General features: G+C 37.9%; 1 protein-coding gene across 2 annotated transcripts; it reads right to left on the bottom strand.

The window, feature by feature from the left end:
- Positions 1-597: 597 nt before the first annotated feature.
- LOC306929474 (protein phosphatase 1 regulatory subunit 12B-like) lies at positions 598-12,351 on the bottom strand. 2 transcript variants are annotated; one of them, XM_079510014.1, is made up of 7 exons: positions 12,049-12,351; positions 7,798-7,856; positions 7,417-7,552; positions 6,831-6,935; positions 5,899-5,952; positions 5,435-5,485; positions 598-4,091 (listed from the first exon to the last, which is right to left on the bottom strand). In XM_079510014.1, exons 1-7 carry the CDS (start codon positions 12,148-12,150, stop codon positions 4,005-4,007), a joined length of 594 nt encoding a protein of 197 aa, XP_079366140.1. In that variant the 5' UTR covers positions 12,151-12,351; the 3' UTR covers positions 598-4,004. The 2 variants fall into 2 exon arrangements, with proteins under 2 accessions (XP_079366140.1, XP_079366141.1); XM_079510015.1 differs by having other exon boundaries at positions 7,798-7,814.
- Positions 12,352-24,377: the final 12,026 nt, after the last annotated feature.

The following is a 24,377-nucleotide window of genomic DNA, read 5'->3' as shown; positions in this document are numbered from 1 at the left end:
GGGTTTGTACTTGTGTTGGAATGTGTTGGTCGTTGAAAACCAGTACAAATATATATACTGTATATTACAAAAAGGAGAGTATTTATTAGCTCTTTGGTTTTATATCTATGTATACCGTAAGTGTTTCCTTCATCAACTCCTGCCAAATGGGTTTCAAGTTATTTACACTAGGCTACATTTTGATTTTCTCCAAGCATGGACTTGTAGCCCTTGATACTTTGTGTACACTACCCTCTTATATACAGTAATTGCAATCCGGCCAGGCCAACCCCACTTATAGATTTCAGCTTTATTTATCACATAGTGAACATATTAAATGTAAGCAAAACCAACATTTGTTTACAAATGCCAGGTCTGCTGTTCACAGTAGGATTTGTTTAAAGATCCAAATAAAAAAAGGTTAAAATGGAGACATTCTTCTTTAGTTCTTCTAGCCCTTTAATCAAGCTGAATTTAACTTGATGGAAGTCAAATTCAGTTCACTGTTAGTTAGACTATAGTTAGTAACGGAAGGAAATACTTGTTACTTTTTTGTAATTAATCTTTCACTTTACTTTAAGTGTTCATTTGCAACATATATGAAGGTCAATAATGTCAGTCTATGCTATATATTATAACCTCTCTAACTTGCAGGCTCAGTAGAAAACATACTAATAGCCTGTACATACTTTGTATTATTTAGATCAGGTATGGTTTCAAATGTATAGCACGGAGTAAGGTTTTCTTTTCTATGAGGCAGCTTTTATTTGGCTTTTTTTCAAGGTCATTCTATATATTGCATATATTTTTCTGACAATGAGCTGCCATGACATTCTGTTCACTTTCCATGTGACTAAGTGTATTTGCAATAGGACCAATAGAACCTGTGTAATTATTATTATTACTGTTTCCTTTGTGAACGAGACAATGTGACACTGAGTGGGTCATTTGTCACCTTACTGCAATGCAGGCAACAAAATCCCGGTCTTCCTTTCTGTCTTGAGCAATGGGGCAGAACCAAACAGTGCAGAAAAAAGCATTCACAATGCAATACTACTCAACTTACTGCTTCAATAATGGTTCCTCTTTAAGGCTAATTCATACTTTGTGGTATGGTTGTATCACTCACAGACAATAAATAATGTGTCAACAACACGACAAAGTATAAATTAGGCTTTTGTCATAGACCAGTGAAGTGAACATGACCATCATACAGAACTTCCAAAGAGCCACCCCTCCCCTCCCCTCCCCTCCCCACCTCAACTCCTTATTCCTTCACTTATCCAGCAACATGGACAAAGGAATGTTTGTGTCTTGTTGTAGAGGTGTGTGTGTGTGTATGTGTGTCAATAGTTGTGCCTTTTTTGTGAATTGCATGTTTTATTTCCATACAAAAGAATATGTTTTCCAGCAAAGAAACAAAAGAAAAAAAAGAAAAAAACAGACTCAATCACTTGTAATCATACACACTATTATGTAGCCAAAATATGGAATGTCTTCAAGACATATCTGTATGTTATCGAGTAACCATAGAAAATAAAGACCTTTTAATTAGATGTGTCTTTTGTGTTATGTAAATGGCTGCATGGTCTTCAGAGTCATGCAACCATGTGGTTTTTATTGTCACATCAGTATAGTGACCAATCCACAAGGGAAATTCAACATGCAAATCAATCTTAAAATAGAGCATGAGTGAAATACCTAAACTGGAAATAAAATAAATTTAATCAAAATTAAATAGACATTTTCACACTCTATACAGGGTCACACAGTCACTTTACAGTACAGTAGAAACCAAATCAATGTTGAATGCAGTACATGCCTTACCACTTATTGTCATGTGGTGGCACTGTTACAACATTAACATCATTAAGTTGACATGCAATTTTCTCTGGCTTGATAATAGAATAACAATAGAATGTGAGTATGTGACACATACGCACAAAGTCGCACATACAATATATCAGTGAAATGATAATCCTACAAACAATACTGAGGTTTTATATCGCTGTGATGCGATTGTGTGCTGTGTTCTTTTACAAATGAAAAGGAGACATTTCATAGAATACAAACCGTTGTATTAAAAATAGAGTCTGCCGGAAACCCTTTTCACTAATTAAAAACGTATGCCAAATCTATGCTCTACCGTACGATTTAGCAGATCTACAAGCTATGGCGGAGCAACCAGAAGACAAATTAGTGTATGTGGTCATTGTGGAGCTCAGACAAGCCAGAATATAAATATCACACACACACACACACACACACACACACACACACAGTCACACAGTCACACACACACACACACACACACACACACACACACACACACACACACACACACACACACAGTGTCTATCATGAAGGAAAACAAAGATTTTCTATCAAAAGTACACTTCTAGTCTGAACATAGATTCACTCATGTGACAGAATGACAAGCAACTCTCTCCCAGAGCTCTATAATTCAGCCATGCGTGTGTCATTATTATTTATATTCTAATTTCAGACACTTCTCTATAGATGAATGTATGAACTGACTGACTTTGTCACTTTAGGGTTACCTCAAAGTGACAACGCTGTAGTATTGGCGGTTACAGTATGTGGAAAAAAAGATGGCAAATATTTTATCTGCATGTATTTCTTGACCTTTATCATGGAGGTAAAAAAAATATTTAATTTGTAACAATACAGTAAAAGATTAGACTTCATAACATTTACATTGCTCAACTGTGCTATCAGCTCAGTGCTGTAACAGAGAACTGGCCAATATCAGTTTGAAAACCATAAAGCCTATCCCAGTGCAATTTTGGATATTAGTACTCATGTGGCTGCTTCTATTCTGTTTACTATAACCTACAGCAGGGCAGGACCCAAACCTACACTATGAATTAACCACTTAAGCACAATTTAATAGTGAAAATAGAAGCTTGTAGATCTATTTTCACTATTTCTAAAAAATATATGTCTTTAAATTATGGAATTGTTTACATTGTTTGCTTGTAAACAATTATTACTCGTGACCCATACAAATATGGGACAAAGTTCCCAAAGACGGATCCCGGCGATTGTTTGGGAACCACTTTCCTAGGCTTTTGCCTGAATCATTTTGAAAGGAAACACTCAGTTTATCACTACTATTCAGGGTTTCTGGAAGTTAAGTTTCCATGGTAACCTGCTTCACTATATTCTTCTGTCATGTTTACTTTGCTATTCCTACGCAGGCTGCATTCTGAAGAAAGAAAAGAAAAAAGAAAAAAAAAAGCTTATTTTCAATAAGATATTCAGCCCGATATCAAAATCACAGAATAGTTTGTGAAACTCAGAATCATACATTTTGTCTCTCAGAACACTTATAATTAAGTGTCCCCACTCTGAGTTATTGCTTTCTCGAATTGTTGTTTTCCAATAATTCAGCTTCACATTATCAGTAGGTTTTGGACTGTTAGGATTTGATCATTCGTAACAATGTACTTTTGACCATTTGGTTACAGCTATGCAGCAGCTATGTGTCTAGAAAGATCCCTGTGAAACACTATATAGTTGGCTTTACAGTCAACAGCAAAGCAGATTATGTTTGTGACATTGTCATGTTATTTACTGTATTTCCATCATCACCTTTAATATCAGTAGAACGTAGAACACGCTTGCTTGATTCTAGCTCTGAGAGAGAACTGCTGCCGTTCACGAATCAAGGTGAAACCGCAGAAACAAAATAACAAGCTCTATGTGTATGCTCTTGCTCTGTATAGAGGAAAATAATAATAGTAGGCTACAGTATGGCATAAAGTAGTGTTGATTCATAATCTTTTTTTGGTATTTCAAGGACCCCAATAACTAAAGAGTGTACAGTTGGAACCAAATGGACACGCAAGGGTCCGGGTCCATTTGGTTAATTCGTACACTCTCGCAGAGTTAGACCTGTAAGAGTCCATTTGGAACACACTCAAAGAACCCTGAACCCAGAAGAACCACTGGCTTAAAGCATCATTCCTTTTTCTCCTAATTTCTCTGTCCTGCCACCCATCTCACTTGGACAGCTTACTGATGACACGAATTAAAGCTCCATTCTCATCCTTCAGTCTTTGGTTCTCCATCTTCAGGTCTGTTTTTGTCTGAGGAGAGAAGAATGTAAACATAAAGCTTGCATTAAGGCTTTATTTGAGACAGACCGTAGAAATACAGACAGTAGACAGTAGAAATACAGCAGAAATAGAGAAAGAATAACATGATACCCAAGCCATGAGCCAGTGGAACCCATGATGTTGCAGTGGGTCTGTGCCTAGTACAGCATATGCAGTCTCATATGTAGGTCGATGCCTACTATATTCAGTACATGGGTTTGAACGGTGGAGAAAACCAGCACTAACAAACCTACTCCCACTGCTCTGAAAACCTATTCTGATACTGTAGCAATATGAAGGACTGCTATATTTTCACTATTTATTTCCCAGCAAAAATAGAACAACATAAAACTAAGAATCCTGAGCAGCTGCTCAAAATGTTACTTGCCCACATAGACAAGTCAAAAAACAAGTTACATTTTTATAAATGTGTGCCTTCCGCTTCTTTTGCAGACACTGCTGCTAAGGATATAAAATATATTATATCTATGTATTTGTGACATGCGCTCTATCCGTCTCTTTACCAGTATACAAATGAAGTCTTCTTGATTCTCTCTTTTATTCCTTTTTTGTTTGACAATGTCATGCCCAAAATTAGAGACAATCAAGTGTTAGGTAACACAGTTAGTGTTAGGTAACACAATTAGTGGCCTATGAAACAGGGTAAAATAAAAACAAAACCGATTTTCCATCCTCTCATAGAATTTCTGACTGCTATCCAAAGGAACACACACACACACACACACACACACACACACACACACACACACACACACACACACACACACACACACACACACACACACACACACACACACACACACACACACACACACACACACACACACACACACACACACACACACACACACTATAGTGACCGTATTATCTATTTCCAGACCAGTGTTCCATGCCCTCTCATCCATAGATAACAAGAGGTTGTTGTTTGTATCCTCTTGGGCGGAACACAGCAGACATTTGTAAAAGTATGGCTGTAGATGAATACCAATAGCTTACTCACTTGAATGTCAAAGCGCTCAAACATTCCACAGCCAATGGAGCATAATGGTGACAAATGATGTCAGCTGAGACGTCCACCGTGAACAGCACAACCCAGTCATGACTAACACTATGGCACTAAGTTCCACTGGCACATTTCATGTCAAGTCATGTGCACAGTATAAACTTGCGAAGTGAGACTAGTTACAAGTGGTCTGCAAAGTTTACACTACAAACAATCAAAAGTACAGGAGACAGAGACATAGGCCACCACTTTTGGCCCAAATCTAACTTGATCAAATTGAATTACCGGTAGTAATATTTTAATTAATTACCTTCACTTCCTGTTCCATATCTGCTATCTTCTTCTCTAAAACCTGTCTTTCCTAAGAAAATGTAAAGAAAGTAGATGATTCAAACTAAGGAGTATAGTGCATGTTAATAGAGCTGGTTAAATCAAATAAAGTGTATTTTATATTGTTTGCTTGTTCTTTTAATAATGTAAAATGAATTGTTCTTTTCATATATTGAAGTTTAATATATAGCCTACTTTATTTAATGCAACTTTTTGCATGTTTGAAAAAGTTATATTTTTTATTAAAAGGTTCACGGTTTATTCAAATTAAAGTGTCAAATCGGTCAAAACATCTTAAATCAAACCCTAGCTCTACAATATATTACATAAATTAATGTATTGAAGTGTACTGTAGCCTAAATGTGTGCATCATGGTTGCTTGTAAAAAAGATTCTTATGAGAAAAAAGCAAAGCAATATAAAAGACACAAGCATCATAATGTACCTTTTTTTCTGTCTCAAGCATGTTGGAGCTATTATCAGCCACGCTTCCTTTCTTCTGCAATAAAAGAAAAATATTGCCATTATTGCATATAGCCTTGAAACCCTAATTTTACGGCATTGATATTTCCTAGAGGTGTGCATGTCTCTGATATTAAATCTCACACCCAGACTGATACAGAGGAACACCAGAGGCAGACCTTGATAATTAATTTTGCTCAGATTGTAAAAATGGACCACAGAGTAAAGACTACACTCTTATACTGTGTATTCAACTGTTTCATACACCACCGTCCCTTTTATTTATCTTTCCTGTCACACTTCCTTCACATTGTTATCCTTCCTCTTGTATACACTAAAGGGAAAAATATATATGTTACGTGGAAGTTATACTATAGTTCTCATAACTTTCTGATTGATTTATTTCAGTGTCCAGCCCACATGGGATTAAAAGACGCTCACTTACTGACAGCAAACAAACATTTCAATAAATTCATAAGCCAAATTCCAATACTCAAAATCTCATCCACTCACTCACTCACTCACACTCTGTCACTCCAGCATGGCGGTGTTACAGGGAGATTGGTGACCTGCCGAAATATGTGACCGTTTTGTGGAGTTCACATAATGTACATGGAGGTTTTTTAAATGCGTGGCCTAAATGCCGCTAGGTTGATCTCTGCTAATAAACAAACTGCAGTGATTTACGTTCAGGCACTGACCTTATGTTGTGTCTACACGATTATCACATATTTCAGCAGGTCACCAATTTCACTGTAACACCGCCATGCTGGAGTGACCAAGTGTGAGTGAGCGAGTGGCTGAGATTTTGGGTATTGGAATTTGGCTATAGCAACTGATAATACTTAAAGCACTTTTCCAGGTGTATGAGAATAATTAATCTCATTACGGCTCAATGTGATAACCATACTGTACCTGGGTTACTTTCTCCAGCTGGGCCTGAACCAAAACCTGTTCCTGTTTACTTATTTCCAGCCTGGATTTGAGCTTTTCATTTGTTGCCAGTGCCTCTTCATACATCTGCAAAACATTGTGCAAATGTGAGGGTGATTGAAATTCAGCAAGCAAATGCTCAAAAGGTGCATTTATATAGCACCTTTATACATGGCACTTTACAATGATTGTGCATTACATTCACACACACATTCATACACCGATGGCTGGAGGAAACCATGCAAGGGACCAACCTGCTCATCGGGAGCAATTAGGGGTTCAGTGTCTTGCTCAAGGACACTTCAACAGTAACTCTGGGGGAGCCAGGGGATCCAACCGGTTCCCAACGGCCACTCTACCTCCTGAGCCACTGCCGTCTCAACATCAACTATACTTTAAAACCATAATTCCTTGAATGTTTGTGCATACATAAAGCACTAGTCTCCCATGGTGTGTATAGGGAGTTAGCTTTTGATATATTTTATCTATACAGTATACAGTACACCAAATAAATAAAAGGCTGGTGGGGAAATGACATCAACAAGTGAGTGAAAAGGACAGTTAATACCTTCTTGTAGTCATTGCCTGCTGCCTCCTCCTCAGCCTTCTTCCGTGCCGCGAGTCGGTTCTCCCTCCGAGCGAAGTAAGCCTCAGTGCTTGGTGTTCTCTCTTTGGAAGGCTCAGAAGATCCAGAGGAGCTCAGTCTGAAACGAGGGGGAGTCTGTTCAACACTGTATTACACCGCTTTCACAGACACATTTATACAATAAATGCTGCCTGAGGAAAAATGAGTTGGTTGTGTAACAGAACGTACACGCACACGCGCGCGCACACACACACACACACACACACACACACACAGTCACACACTAGAATTAGCAGATTACAATTGTATTTCTAATTGCTTGTAGATAACAATGACAGCTGAATTGAGTTGGAGGCAACTTACCTGGACACTCTCTCGTGCTGAAATAAAGAGCACACAAATGTAAGGTCAAGGTTTACATGCTGCAGATAAGAAGAGACCAGAGTATATTCAGAGTTCTGGTACAACAAATGATAAAATGCCTTTAAGATCATGGCTCATACAGTACCTACCCTTTTACTCAACTTGCAGTGTACGTTAAAAGATAATGTAAACTGAAATATTATCACATTCAATGAGTTACAGGTGTGTTGGTGGGAAACAGGAAGAGGGCGTGGCTTGGAAAATAATTGCTGGTGGTGAGCAATGGACCTATCGAAGAGTCAATAGACCATCAGTGGTTCCCACGAATTGATATCGTCTACTTGGCCGCGGACCCCCATCCCATGGAACTATTTTGTGCCAGGGGGACCCAGAAGATTTTGTTTGTAAAATGTTCCAATGTTTTTTGAAAATAGCATCGTGACATGTTCTGAGCTTGTAGATCAGTTATTTTCAAATAGCTGATGTATATAGGGCGAAAGTGGTTAAACTGATTTTGATGCTATAGCCTAAAATGTTTTTCTAAGCACCTCAAAGACCCCACTTTGACCAAGCCAAATATAGACTGACAAGGTTGACATTATATTGGCATTACATCTGTGTTTTAAATAATAAACATATTAAAGTAATAACACGTAAAAGGAATAGCAGATTCAACATCATCAAGGATGACACAGATATGTTTGTGTCAACATCAAATTAAGTATTGATACCGTCTACTTTGTATTTGTAATGGTGTTTTGGTGGATAAATGTTATTTCCTATGACGTTAACTATTCCCAGAATTTCAATGTCCCATAGGAGTGGGTTGTCTATATCAATATATTATGATTTTCTTGTATAGTTTACCAAAGCATAAGCCTGACATGGCATGAGCAGGTCAAGACAATCCTGACCTGGTGTTCTATTTCAATGGATGTTTACTGCTGAGTGGGTGATGACATCAAGAACTTAAAGCAAATCATATTGCTTGTCTCCATCCATTGTTTGACAGATGGCTCGGTCATGTTCTATGCCTTATTAGAAACACTTGTGTCATTTGTAGGACCATTGGGTGCGTGGATGTTGTAGTCTAATGGTCACATGCTGTGCAAAATCAGATAGATCTCACACCATTAGATTCATTCATCATAGTACTGTACAGTAGGCTAATTAAAGCTGCGTATAAATCTGTATACTGTCAAATGAACTGACAGTCTGTCTAACATAAATATGAAGGCATTTTCTGTCTTCTAAAAAGACATGAAAATAAACTGGAACATATGCACAAAATGTTAAAATAATCATACTTTTTAGTGCAAAGTGGAATAATTGTGGAAAAGCAGCCATTGTCAGTGTTACCATGGCCCTGTCTTTAAATAGTCTTCAGAAAAAAAAGAATGTTGATATCAGCACTGAGTATCATGACAGCTTCAAGACGGACAGAGGAAATAGTCCCCTGAATAAACTGAGAAGGAGAGATAACCAAACACATCCAAAAAAGGTAATAGCTCTGGCAGCGGCTGGGGAGTTTGACGGTTATTGCCTGCTAAAGTTGGAAGGGGTTATGAGTACGCTGAAAGATTTTGGAGTGAGAGACAGGGAGCAGAGGGGGAGACTATTATTGGTGAATCAGTTCTCAGGGTCAACAATAGCCAAACAATAACAATATTTGACCCTCTAATAAAACATCTGTAAAATTCAAACAATGCAGCAATGCTAATTTGACTGTGAAGGCTGCAGGGGTGCAGCTTGCTTATTGTTAGTAGCAATAATGCCTATCTCCCCCAGGACTAAAATATTCATCTAAAAAATGATTTAATCTGGCACTAGATCCCAACATCTAATGTTTGTGAACAACTGGGGGGAATGAAAAGAAACTTCCAAATGCCTGGGATCATTTTACTTGTGGGACCAAAGTCAAGTCAGCTTGTCTTTGGAATTGTATTGAGTGATACAGTATGTTATTACTGTATAGTATTTTATTAAAACACGTTTCATAATCTTTACAGGAAGTATACTGTACATGTGTGTGGCATGTGTTAAGGAAAACATACAGTAGACTTGATAATTTGAGGGAGGATTTACTGACATGCTAAGAGGCAGTTGTTGAAGTGTGGACACAATTCTTATTGCTTCTATTTATCCTCTGTGTGACCTTGCTATCTATCTCGGCCAGTATTGTCTGTCCCTGACCTACACTCTCACACACTGCTGGACAGCTGATTGCTCTTTCAAACCCCAGCCGGCTTTCCATGTGGCTAGGGAAGCATGACGGACAACCACTTTGTCAGGCAATTAGGACCTGGCCCCCAAACTGCCAAATATTTATCTTTCTACGTCATGGAATAAAACATTGTGTTATTCAAGATGACTCAGGTTAACGCCATCACGGTTAACCACTTGCATCCCTAGCATCCCTATTCTCTGCATGTCATAATAGGCAAACTCTTTCTTTTCAGCGAATACAGCCAATTTACAAGCTCACAAAATGGTATAGAGATGAAAAAGGAGCGGGCAAAAGAAAGATCTCTGGGGGACCAGAAGTACATTTAAGTGGTTAAAGAGGATTTGCTAAAGATTTGGATGGCTGTATTTAGTGTATTTCCTTCCTTGTCCATTTTCACCACACCAATCATGCAACATCAAATACATAATATTAATTTTGAGCTTTTTCTACTCCCATTGTCAAGCAACTTTTCAGAGACAACGTGCAGCCATTTTATTTTTCAGACCCAGCCACCTGCTGGAACCTTTCCCAGAAACAATCACATAAAGTAAGCACGGCAATACCAAGTAAGGCACTATACCAGACTGATGTCCAGTACATAAAGCTAACAGTTATAAATCATGCTTGAATACTGTGGCAAGGAGAACTGTACAAAGTGGAACAGACAGTGCCTCAAGTTGAAGATACCATGCGTAAACACACTGCAGTGTCTCTCGTTAGACATTTACAAGACCATGGGATCTTCACCAGAGTCTGTGCCAACAGCTTCAACATTCTCACTGGACACATGGAACCCGCTTGGTAAACGATCATTAATAACGTGTGTGGACTCAACAAAGCTCTGGTTTGGCTCAGGGGACGTGACATATACGTATATACAGAGAGGAGGATGGAAAAGTGGGCTGTGGTGACTTCTAGACCAGGTCTATTCGTCTCTCCATCACTAAGCTAAGCTATACCCTGGCCTTGCTAGAACTCATGGGGGAACTTCCTGCCTCCTGACCAGCTCTTCCAAGTGGAAAATGTGAGCTTCTCCCTCAGGACTATCAGAGGAATAAACATCCATAAATACTGTGACTGGAGTTCCCACAAACCAGTCCTAAGATCTACAGTACATCCCTCCTTTCACTTCATCTCTCTTGCATGCTATTCTGCCTTTCTACCACAGTGTTCTCTCTCTCTCTCTCTCTCTCTCTCCCCCCCCCCCCCCCCCTCTCTCTCTCTCTCTCTCTCTCTCTCTGTCTCTCTCTCTCTCTCTCTCTCTCTCTCTCCCCCCCTCTCTCTCTATCTAATAAACAGATATAGCAGCTCTTTCCAACTTTATTATCCTGTATTGATGTTACCCTGGCTCATGCATGTGCATTTTGTGTCACATTGTGATATTGAAAAAGAGGAGTATATGTTTTGAAGTTGCATGAGATACATCACTATAGACAATGTAATCTGTTGACATTGAGAGACATTACTTGTGAAGTTCCGGAATCCTTGCTTACAGAGACTAGAGGCACACCTAGTTTAAATCTGTATGCAAATGGTGTGGTAGACATATCTGAGATGGTGTTATAGAAACAGTATTTGTAAACATTCTGAATGGAGGAAAATTCGAGAATGAATAAATAGAAAAGAAAAGGAAAAATAACTGTTAAAATAACTCATAAGCTACTGGTACCAACAAGAAGCTACCCGTATAACTTTGGAAGCAGTAGACTTGAGCTATACAAGTCAACATGTTTACCAAAGGAAGCAGAGTTTGTGTGAGCAGAGAGACTATGGGAACATTTCATTGCTTCAATCAGTGCTTTAAATTGAATTAGCCTACACAAACTACAAGATCATGCATTGCCATTGTGGCTTATTGTTATCTGGCACACAAACACACAAACACACCTGTAGCTCAGAACAGAGCAGTTTGTTTGACAGCCACTGAACTTCAGAGTCAGTGTTTGCTTATGTCAGCCCTGGTATTTCCTGTAACTATACACATGAATAGAAGGAAAAAGATTAAACATAATTAGCTCTCTTACCCTTGGGCTTCTGGTGGTTGCAGAGGGTGAAACTGTGGAGGAGTCAGAGAGGGACTTCCTGGTATTTGACTGATCCTTGTTGCGAGAAAGTAGAGATGACATCGCTGCAAGCTGCTGGCCACTGCATGGACTTGTGGAATATTTCCAAATTGTCACAGTTTACAGTGCTAAGGTACTTACAGTTGTTTTGTGTTTACAAACATTTGACAGATAACCAAAACTTTGAGAAAAAATACTTCTTATAGTCTATAGTAAAGAGTTCTTGATTGAAGAGCAATGGACCAGCGTGTGGTCTTCATTTGATGGTGAGATAGTTCATAGTGTGATGAGAATGTGTGTGAGTGTGGAGGGAGTGGTAAGGGAGGAGGGAGTGGGCGGGCCGTGGAGTGCATGTGGACACAAGGATTTGACAGTACTGTTGTTGTTCACCAGAGACCTACATGGACCACAGTTATTCAATGGAAACAGTACATCAAAGCACAGCTCTATCAGTCGCACTCTCTCTTTCACGACAGCCGTCCCCAACCCTTCTCATTTGACTTCCCCCTGTCTTCCCATTAACCATTATTTCAGAGAAAGAGAATTATGATCGCCATCTGAGACAATAGAAAATGATTTATTGACAATTTGTGTATCTCTTCAAAGCATAATCAAATTGAAAATGCCCTGATAAATGTACCGTAAATTACTTTATTTTATTTGAACATGACTTTAACTTACAGTAACTCAATAGCATGTCAACCAGCTTCCCTTTTCTTTCTTTCTTTCTTTCTTTCTTTCTTTCTTTCTTTCTTTCTTTCTTTCTTTCTTTCTTTCTTTCTTTCTTTCTTTCATTCTTTCTTTCATTCTTTCTGAACAGCCAGCAGAGGTCTCTTTTCAGCACAAGTAGAACATACCTCCCTTGTAGCCTATACTGTACGCAGACTGCTTACATCTGTGGGACTGGGACAGTGGGATGCCGGGAGGCGATTTTTGGCTCTCCCAGCAGGGGGGGCACAGATTTTTTATTAAGGGACCAAGAAGTCACGAAGTGAATTTGGTCACTTATTGTTTTTGTGGGTTTTTTTCTTCTTCTTCTCCTTCCGCCACAAATAGCTGTTCTGACTGAGCCGTGCAGTCGGTTTTCACGAAACGCGGTAATCTGGTAGAGGGCCATGTCAAACGGTGACGATTGGCCAAATGGTGGCGCTATAGCACTCAATTGAAAATGCAAACTTTGAACATGCATAGCTCAGGAACCGTTTGACCATTGGCAATGACACTTTGATACGCATATGTGTCTCCTCATGCCGAACAACTTTTGTGTTCTGATTTTTGACCTCTGACCTTTAGATCACCCGCCATTTGGAATTATATGAAAAACAGTTCAAATGTATCTCCTGCAGCGTCATATGCTTATGTCACTTTACAGTATAGTAGAGGGTCATGCCAAATAGCACTGAAAGCGTACAAAGAGAAGTTTGTACGTGAAAACACACTGTAGTAATGGATAAAGACATCCCCAAAACCAGGACACACAGTTGTTACCGAAAATACTGCATGATGTTACTGTTTAGAATGAGTCAACTGACTTTGTCTGCATAGCTCAGTTGGTAGAGCTCTCGCCTTTGGAGCAGAGGGTCATGGGTTCAAATGGGCCATGGGCTACAGCCCATGGTCTCAGATGGTAGCATTTGTGAGGATTTGAAAAAAAGACGAAAATCACTCCGAGACCATGGGCTATAGGACGGCATACTATAGCATGCCGTTTTTCATCTTTTTTGAGGATTGTAAAAAAAGGCAAAAATCACTCCAAGACCATGGACTATAGCCCATGGTCTCAGAGTGATTCTCGACTTTTTTTCAAATCCTCGTTTTTCATAATTTCTGACCATGGGCGATAGCCCATGGTCTCGGACGGCATACTATAGCACGCCGTTTTTTATCATTTTTGAGAAAGACGGAAATAACTCTGAAACTACAAAACAATTCAAAGTAAAAAGTTCCAGCATGTGTCTCCATAGTCAGCTGAATTATAAAAAGTATGAATGGAGTTTCTAGGAGAAATTACTTTTTGAAGTGCCACTATCTGCCATTGAGCCCCATTATAAAATTCTCAAATTTGAAAGCACTATATTTCTAAACCTATTCAACATTTCAAAGATTCCTTTTCAGGCAAACATGTCCACCGTAAGATGAACCTAAATAGGTTTGAATGGGGTTTCTAGGTGTAAGTATGTAGGACTAGTAGCATGCCAAAGTTTGTGCTATTGCCATTGAGAATGCATTGGGCGTTTAAGGTAAATAACTCAGAAACTACAAAACATTTCAAAGTAAAAAGTTCCAGCATGTGTCTCCACAGTAAGCTGAATTATAAAACACGTGAATGGAGTTTCTAGGAGAAAGTGATTTTTTGACGTGCCATAGAGCTGCCATTGAGCCCCATTATAAAATTCTCAAATTTGAAAGCACTATATTTCTAAAACTATTCAACATTTCAAAGATTCCTTTTCAGGCAAACATGTCCACCGTAAGATGAACCTAAATAGGTTTGAATGGGGTTTCTAGGTGTAAGTATGTAGGACTAGTAGCATGCCAAAGTTTGTGCTATTGCCATTGAGAATGCATTGGGCGTTTAAGGTAAATAACTCAGAAACTACAAAACATTTCAAAGTAAAAAGTTCCAGCATGTGTCTCCACAGTAAGCTGAAAGACACGTGAATGGAGTTTCTAGGAGAAAGTGATTTTTTGACGTGCCATAGAGCTGCCATTGAGCCCCATTATATAATTCTCAAATTTGAAAGCACTATATTTCTAAAACTATTCAACATTTCAAAGATTCCTTTTCAGGCAAACATGTCCACCGTAAGATGAACCTAAATAGGTTTGAATGGGGTTTCTAGGTGTAAGTATGTAGGACTAGTAGCATGCCAAAGTTTGTGCTATTACCATTGAGAATGCATTGGGCGTTTAAGTTAAATAACTCAGAAACTACAAAACATTTCAAAGTAAAAAGTTCCAGCATGTGTCTCCACAGTAAGCTGAATTATAAAACACGTGAATGGAGTTTCTAGGAGAAAGTGATTTTTTGACGTGCCATAGAGCTGCCATTGAGCCCCATTATATAATTCTCAAATTTGAAAGCACTATATTTCTAAAACTATTCAACATTTCAAAGATTCCTTTTCAGGCAAACATGTCCACCGTAAGATGAACCTAAATAGGTTTGAATGGGGTTTCTAGGTGTAAGTATGTAGGACTAGTAGCATGCCAAAGTTTGTGCTATTACCATTGAGAATGCATTGGGCGTTTAAGTTAAATAACTCAGAAACTACAAAACATTTCAAAGTAAAAAGTTCCAGCATGTGTCTCCACAGTAAGCTGAATTATAAGACACGTGAATGGAGTTTCTAGGAGAAAGTGATTTTTTGAAGTGCCATAGAGCTGCCATTGAGCCCCATTATAAGATTCTCAAATTTGAAAGCACTATATTTCTAAAACGATGAAACATTTCAAAGATTCCTTTTCAGGCAAACATGTCCACTGTAAGATGAACCTAAATAGGTTTGAATGGGTTTTCTAGGTGTAAGTATGTAGGACTAGTAGCATGCCAAAGTTTGTGCTATTGCCATTGGGAATGCATTGGGCGTTTAACTTAAATAACTCAGAAACTACAAAACATTTCAAAGTAAAAAGTTCCAGCATGTGTCTCCACAGTAAGCTGAATTATAAAACGTGTGAATGGAGTTTCTAGGTGAAAGTGCTTTTTTGACGTGCCAATATCTGCCATTGAGCGCCATTGTAAATGTCTCAAATTTTAAAGCACTATATTTCTAAAACGATGAAACATTTAAAAGATTCCTTTTCAGGCAAACATGTCCACCGTAAGATGAACCTAAATAGGTTTGAATGGGGTTTCTAGGTGTAAGTATGTAGGACTAGTAGCATGCCAAAGTTTGTGCTATTGCCATTGGGAATGCATTGGGCGTTTAACTTAAATAACTCAGAAACTACAAAACATTTCAAAGTAAAAAGTTCCAGCATGTGTCTCCACAGTAAGCTGAATTATAAAACGTGTGAATGGAGTTTCTAGGTGAAAGTGCTTTTTTGACGTGCCAATATCTGCCATTGAGCCCCATTGTAAATGTCTCAAATTTGAAAGCACTATATTTCTAAAACGATGAAACATTTCAAAGATTCCTTTTCAGGCAAACATGTCCAGCGTAAGATGAACCTAAATAGGTTTGAATGGGGTTTCTAGGTGTAAGTATGTAGGACTAGTAACATGCCAAAGTTTGTGCTATTGCCATTGGGAATGCATTTGGCGTTTAACTTAAATAACTCAGAAACTACAAAACATTTCAAAGTAAAAAGTTCCAGCATGTGTCTCCACAGAAAGCTGAATTATAAAAAGTGTCAATGGAGTTTCTAGGTGAAAGTGCTTTTTTGACGTGCCAATATCTGCCATTGAGCCCCATTGTAAATGTCTCAAATTTGAAAGCACTATATTTCTAAAACGATGAAACATTTCAAAGATTCCTTTTCAGGCAAACATGTCCACCATAAGATGAACCTAAATAGGTTTGAATGGGGTTTCTAGGTGTAAGTATGTAGGACTAGTAGCATGCCAAAGTTTGTGCTATTGCCATTGGGAATGCATTGGGCGTTTAACTTAAATAACTCAGAAACTACAAAACATTTAAAAGTAAAAAGTTCCAGCATGTGTCTCCACAGAAAGCTGAATTATAAAAAGTGTGAATGGAGTTTCTAGGTGAAAGTGCTTTTTTGACGTGCCAATATCTGCCATTGAGCCCCATTGTAAATGTCTCAAATTTGAAAGCACTATATTTCTAAAACGATGAAACATTTCAAAGATTCCTTTTCAGGCAAACATGTCCACCGTAAGATGAACCTAAATAGGTTTGAATGGGGTTTCTAGGTGTAAGTATGTAGGACTAGTAGCATGCCAAAGTTTGGGCTATTGCCATTGGGAATGCATTGGGCGTTTAACATAAATAACTCAGAAACTACAAAACATTTCAAAGTAAAAAGTTCCAGCATGTGTCTCCACAGTAAGCTGAATTATAAAACGTGTGAATGGAGTTTCTAGGTGAAAGTGATTTTGACGTGCCACTATCTGCCATTATAAATTTCTCACATTTAAAGCACTATATTTCTAAAACCATGAAACATTTCAAAGATTCCTTTTCAGGCAAACATGTCCACCGTAAGATGAACCTAAATAGGTTTGAATGGGGATTCTAGGTGTAAGTATGTAGGACTAGTAGCATGCCAAAATTATAATTTTTTTCGGACGGCATACTATAGCATGTCGTTTTTCATGATTTTGGAGGATTTGAAAAAAAAATGAAAATCATGAAAAAACCACATACTATAGTCCATGGTTTGTCATTTTTTCATGATTTTGGGACACTGTGTCAGAGGCAGGACTTGAACCTGCAGCCTCCTGATTCCCAGGCAGGCTCTGTACCCAGTAAGCCACTGTGCATGCTGTTCTTAAAAGGCCGAATAGATAATGACAGAAGAGCCAGAGACTTGTTTCCATTGTGGTTCATAAACATTCAAACGTCTAGAGATAAACAACAGCAAAAGAAACAATAGACAAATCTCCTGTTATTTTATTTTTTGTATTTTATTTTTGTAACAATGTTGTACTCAAAGGGAACAGCAGACTGTGTTGTGGCAGGTAGCAAGTAGATCAGTGACTTAGCACACTGGCTGAATGACCTGGAGATTGTGGGTTCAAACCCCACTCAAATCTTTACTTGCCAAAATCTGCCATTGACCCCCATTCTGAAGTAGCATGCCAAAGTTTGTGCTATTGCCATTGGGAATGCATTGGGCGTTTAACTTAAATAACTCAGAAACTACAAAACATTTCAAAGTAAAAAGTTCCAGCATGTGTCTCCACAGAAAGCTGAATTATAAAAAGTGTGAATGGAGTTTCTAGGTGAAAGTGCTTTTTTGACGTGCCAATATCTGCCATTGAGCCCCATTGTAAATGTCTCAAATTTGAAAGCACTATATTTCTAAAACGATGAAACATTTCAAAGATTCCTTTTCAGGCAAACATGTCCACCGTAAGATGAACCTAAATAGGTTTGAATGGGGTTTCTAGGTGTAAGTATGTAGGACTAGTAGCATGCCAAAGTTTGGGCTATTGCCATTGGGAATGCATTGGGCGTTTAACTTAAATAACTCAGAAACTACAAAACATTTCAAAGTAAAAAGTTCCAGCATGTGTCTCCACAGTAAGCTGAATTATAAAACGTGTGAATGGAGTTTCTAGGTGAAAGTGATTTTGACGTGCCACTATCTGCCATTATAAATTTCTCACATTTAAAGCACTATATTTCTAAAACCACGAAACATTTCAAAGATTCCTTTTCAGGCAAACATGTCCACCGTAAGATGAACCTAAATAGGTTTGAATGGGGATTCTAGGTGTAAGTATGTAGGACTAGTAGCATGCCAAAGTTATAATTTTTTTCGGACGGCATACTATAGCATGTCGTTTTTCATGATTTTGGAGGATTTGAAAAAAAAAATGAAAATCATGAAAAAACCACATACTATAGTCCTTGGTTTGTCATATTTTCATGATTTTGGGACACTGTGTCAGAGGCAGGACTTGAACCTGCAGCCTCCTGATTCCCAGGCAGGCTCTGTACCCAGTAAGCCACTGTGCATGCTGTTCTTAAAAGGCCGAATAGATAATGACAGAAGAGCCAGAGACTTGTTTCCATTGTGGTTCATAAACATTCAAACGTCTAGAGATAAACAACAGCAAAAGAAACAATAGACAAATCTCCTGTTATTTTATTTTTTGTATTTTATTTTTGTATCAATGTTGTACTCAAAGGGAACAGCAGACTGTGTTGTGGCAGGTAGCAGGTAGATCAGTGACCTAGCACACTGGCTGCATGACCTGGAGATTGTGGGTTCAAACCCCACTCAAATCTTTACCTGCCAAAATCTGCCATTGACCCCCATTCTGAAGTAGCATGCCAAAGTTTGTGCTATTGCCATTGGGAATGCATTGGGCGTTTAACTTAAATAACTCAGAAACTACAAAAGATTTCAAAGTAAAAAGTTCCAGCATGTGTCTCCACAGAAAGCTGAATTATAAAAAGTGTGAATGGAGTTTCTAGGTGAAAGTGCTTTTTTGACGTGCCAATATCTGCCATTGAGCCCCATTATAAGATTCTCAAATTTGAAAGCACTATATTTCTAAAACGATGAAACATTTCAAAGATTCCTTTTCAGGCAAACATGTCCACTGTAAGATGAACCTAAATAGGTTTGAATGGGTTTTCTAGGTGTAAGTATGTAGGACTAGTAGCATGCCAAAGTTTGTGCTATTGCCATTGGGAATGCATTGGGCGTTTAACTTAAATAACTCAGAAACTACAAAACATTTCAAAGTAAAAAGTTCCAGCATGTGTCTCCACAGTAAGCTGAATTATAAAACGTGTGAATGGAGTTTCTAGGTGAAAGTGCTTTTTTGACGTGCCAATATCTGCCATTGAGCCCCATTGTAAATGTCTCAAATTTTAAAGCACTATATTTCTAAAACGATGAAACATTTCAAAGATTCCTTTTCAGGCAAACATGTCCACCGTAAGATGAACCTAAATAGGTTTGAATGGGGTTTCTAGGTGTAAGTATGTAGGACTAGTAGCATGCCAAAGTTTGTGCTATTGCCATTGAGAATGCATTGGGCGTTTAAGGTAAATAACTCAGAAACTACAAAACATTTCAAAGTAAAAAGTTCCAGCATGTGTCTCCACAGAAAGCTGAATTATAAAAAGTGTGAATGGAGTTTCTAGGTGAAAGTGCTTTTTTGACGTGCCAATATCTGCCATTGAGCCCCATTATAAGATTCTCAAATTTGAAAGCACTATATTTCTAAAACGATGAAACATTTCAAAGATTCCTTTTCAGGCAAACATGTCCACTGTAAGATGAACCTAAATAGGTTTGAATGGGTTTTCTAGGTGTAAGTATGTAGGACTAGTAGCATGCCAAAGTTTGTGCTATTGCCATTGGGAATGCATTGGGCGTTTAACTTAAATAACTCAGAAACTACAAAACATTTCAAAGTAAAAAGTTCCAGCATGTGTCTCCACAGTAAGCTGAATTATAAAACGTGTGAATGGAGTTTCTAGGTGAAAGTGCTTTTTTGACGTGCCAATATCTGCCATTGAGCCCCATTGTAAATGTCTCAAATTTTAAAGCACTATATTTCTAAAACGATGAAACATTTCAAAGATTCCTTTTCAGGCAAACATGTCCACCGTAAGATGAACCTAAATAGGTTTGAATGGGGTTTCTAGGTGTAAGTATGTAGGACTAGTAGCATGCCAAAATTTGTGCTATTGCCATTGAGAATGCATTGGGCGTTTAAGGTAAATAACTCAGAAACTACAAAACATTTCAAAGTAAAAAGTTCCAGCATGTGTCTCCACAGTAAGCTGAATTATAAAACACGTGAATGGAGTTTCTAGGAGAAAGTGATTTTTTGACGTGCCATTGAGCTGCCATTGAGCCCCATTATAACATTCTCAAATTTGAAAGCACTATATTTCTAAAACTATTCAACATTTCAAAGATTCCTTTTCAGGCAAACATGTCCACCGTAAGATGAACCTAAATAGGTTTGAATGGGGTTTCTAGGTGTAAGTATGTAGGACTAGTAGCATGCCAAAGTTTGTGCTATTGCCGATGAGAATGCATTGGGCGTTTAAGGTAAATAACTCAGAAACTACAAAACATTTCAAAGTAAAAAGTTCCAGCATGTGTCTCCACAGTAAGCTGAATTATAAGACACGTGAATGGAGTTTCTAGGAGAAAGTGATTTTTTGACGTGCCATAGAGCTGCCATTGAGCCCCATTATATAATTCTCAAATTTGAAAGCACTATATTTCTAAAACTATTCAACATTTCAAAGATTCCTTTTCAGGCAAACATGTCCACCGTAAGATGAACCTAAATAGGTTTGAATGGGTTTTCTAGGTGTAAGTATGTAGGACTAGTAGCATGCCAAAGTTTGTGCTATTGCCATTGGGAATGCATTGGGCGTTTAACTTAAATAACTCAGAAACTACAAAACATTTCAAAGTAAAAAGTTCCAGCATGTGTCTCCACAGTAAGCTGAATTATAAAACGTGTGAATGGAGTTTCTAGGTGAAAGTGCTTTTTTGACGTGCCAATATCTGCCATTGAGCCCCATTGTAAATGTCTCAAATTTGAAAGCACTATATTTCTAAAACGATGAAACATTTCAAAGATTCCTTTTCAGGCAAACATGTCCACCGTAAGATGAACCTAAATAGGTTTGAATGGGGTTTCTAGGTGTAAGTATGTAGGACTAGTAGCATGCCAAAGTTTGTGCTATTGCCATTGAGAATGCATTGGGCGTTTAAGGTAAATAACTCAGAAACTACAAAACATTTCAAAGTAAAAAGTTCCAGCATGTGTCTCCACAGTAAGCTGAATTATAAAACACGTGAATGGAGTTTCTAGGAGAAAGTGATTTTTTGACGTGCCATAGAGCTGCCATTGAGCCCCATTATAACATTCTCAAATTTGAAAGCACTATATTTCTAAAACTATTCAACATTTCAAAGATTCCTTTTCAGGCAAACATGTCCACCGTAAGATGAACCTAAATAGGTTTGAATGGGGTTTCTAGGTGTAAGTATGTAGGACTAGTAGCATGCCAAAGTTTGTGCTATTGCCAATGAGAATGCATTGGGCGTTTAAGGTAAATAACTCAGAAACTACAAAACATTTCAAAGTAAAAAGTTCCAGCATGTGTCTCCACAGTAAGCTGAATTATAAGACACGTGAATGGAGTTTCTAGGTGAAAGTGATTTTTTGACGTGCCATAGAGCTGCCATTGAGCCCCATTATATAATTCTCAAATTTGAAAGCACTATATTTCTAAAACTATTCAACATTTCAAAGATTCCTTTTCAGGCAAACATGTCCACCGTAAGATGAACCTAAATAGGTTTGAATGGGTTTTCTAGGTGTAAGTATGTAGGACTAGTAGCATGCCAAAGTTTGTGCTATTGCCATTGGGAATGCATTGGGCGTTTAACTTAAATAACTCAGAAACTACAAAACATTTCAAAGTAAAAAGTTCCAGCATGTGTCTCCACAGTAAGCTGAATTATAAAACGTGTGAATGGAGTTTCTAGGTGAAAGTGCTTTTTTGACGTGCCAATATCTGCCATTGAGCCCCATTGTAAATGTCTCAAATTTGAAAGCACTATATTTCTAAAACGATGAAACATTTCAAAGATTCCTTTTCAGGCAAACATGTCCACCGTAAGATGAACCTAAATAGGTTTGAATGGGGTTTCTAGGTGTAAGTATGTAGGACTAGTAGCATGCCAAAGTTTGTGCTATTGCCATTGAGAATGCATTGGGCGTTTAAGGTAAATAACTCAGAAACTACAAAACATTTCAAAGTAAAAAGTTCCAGCATGTGTCTCCACAGTAAGCTGAATTATAAAACACGTGAATGGAGTTTCTAGGAGAAAGTGATTTTTTGACGTGCCAAAGAGCTGCCATTGAGCCCCATTATAACATTCTCAAATTTGAAAGCACTATATTTCTAAAACTATTCAACATTTCAAAGATTCCTTTTCAGGCAAACATGTCCACCGTAAGATGAACCTAAATAGGTTTGAATGGGGTTTCTAGGTGTAAGTATGTAGGACTAGTAGCATGCCAAAGTTTGTGCTATTGCCAATGAGAATGCATTGGGCGTTTAAGGTAAATAACTCAGAAACTACAAAACATTTCAAAGTAAAAAGTTCCAGCATGTGTCTCCACAGTAAGCTGAATTATAAGACACGTGAATGGAGTTTCTAGGAGAAAGTGATTTTTTGACGTGCCATAGAGCTGCCATTGAGCCCCATTATATAATTCTCAAATTTAAAAGCACTATATTTCTAAAACTATTCAACATTTCAAAGATTCCTTTTCAGGCAAACATGTCCACCGTAAGATGAACCTAAATAGGTTTGAATGGGGTTTCTAGGTGTAAGTATGTAGGACTAGTAGCATGCCAAAGTTTGTGCTATTACTATTGAGAATGCATTGGGCGTTTAAGTTAAATAACTCAGAAACTACAAAACATTTCAAAGTAAAAAGTTCCAGCATGTGTCTCCACAGTAAGCTGAATTATAAAACACGTGAATGGAGTTTCTAGGAGAAAGTGATTTTTTGACGTGCCATAGAGCTGCCATTGAGCCCCATTATATAATTCTCAAATTTGAAAGCACTATATTTCTAAAACTATTCAACATTTCAAAGATTCCTTTTCAGGCAAACATGTCCACCGTAAGATGAACCTAAATAGGTTTGAATGGGGTTTCTAGGTGTAAGTATGTAGGACTAGTAGCATGCCAAAGTTTGTGCTATTACCATTGAGAATGCATTGGGCGTTTAAGTTAAATAACTCAGAAACTACAAAACATTTCAAAGTAAAAAGTTCCAGCATGTGTCTCCACAGTAAGCTGAATTATAAAACACGTGAATGGAGTTTCTAGGAGAAAGTGATTTTTTGACGTGCCATAGAGCTGCCATTGAGCCCCATTATAAGATTCTCAAATTTGAAAGCACTATATTTCTAAAACGATGAAACATTTCAAAGATTCCTTTTCAGGCAAACATGTCCACTGTAAGATGAACCTAAATAGGTTTGAATGGGTTTTCTAGGTGTAAGTATGTAGGACTAGTAGCATGCCAAAGTTTGTGCTATTGCCATTGGGAATGCATTGGGCGTTTAACTTAAATAACTCAGAAACTACAAAACATTTCAAAGTAAAAAGTTCCAGCATGTGTCTCCACAGTAAGCTGAATTATAAAACGTGTGAATGGAGTTTCTAGGTGAAAGTGCTTTTTTGACGTGCCAATATCTGCCATTGAGCCCCATTGTAAATGTCTCAAATTTTAAAGCACTATATTTCTAAAACGATGAAACATTTCAAAGATTCCTTTTCAGGCAAACATGTCCACCGTAAGATGAACCTAAATAGGTTTGAATGGGGTTTCTAGGTGTAAGTATGTAGGACTAGTAGCATGCCAAAGTTTGTGCTATTGCCATTGGGAATGCATTGGGCGTTTAACTTAAATAACTCAGAAACTACAAAACATTTCAAAGTAAAAAGTTCCAGCATGTGTCTCCACAGTAAGCTGAATTATAAAACACGTGAATGGAGTTTCTAGGAGAAAGTGATTTTTTGACGTGCCATAGAGCTGCCATTGAGCCCCATTATATAATTCTCAAATTTGAAAGCACTATATTTCTAAA

Source organism: Electrona antarctica (assembly GCF_951216825.1).
Source record: "Electrona antarctica genome assembly, chromosome: 9".
Classification (NCBI taxonomy): Eukaryota; Metazoa; Chordata; class Actinopteri; order Myctophiformes; family Myctophidae; genus Electrona; species Electrona antarctica.
Note: the sequence above shows the minus strand (reverse complement) of the source record. Positions and strands in the feature narration are given on the sequence as shown.

Bases quoted from the DNA above. Each gene is read 5' to 3' on its own strand.
- LOC306929474 (XM_079510014.1), bottom strand. From the start codon at position 12,150: ATGTCATCTCTACTTTCTCGCAACAAGGATCAGTCAAATACCAGGAAG. The intron at 6,936-7,416 runs GTATTAACTGTC...AATGTTTTGCAG, and splicing joins CAGGCAATGACTACAAGAAG to ATGTATGAAGAGGCACTGGC. The intron at 5,953-6,830 runs GTACAGTATGGT...CTTTTATTGCAG, and splicing joins AGCTGGAGAAAGTAACCCAG to AAGAAAGGAAGCGTGGCTGA.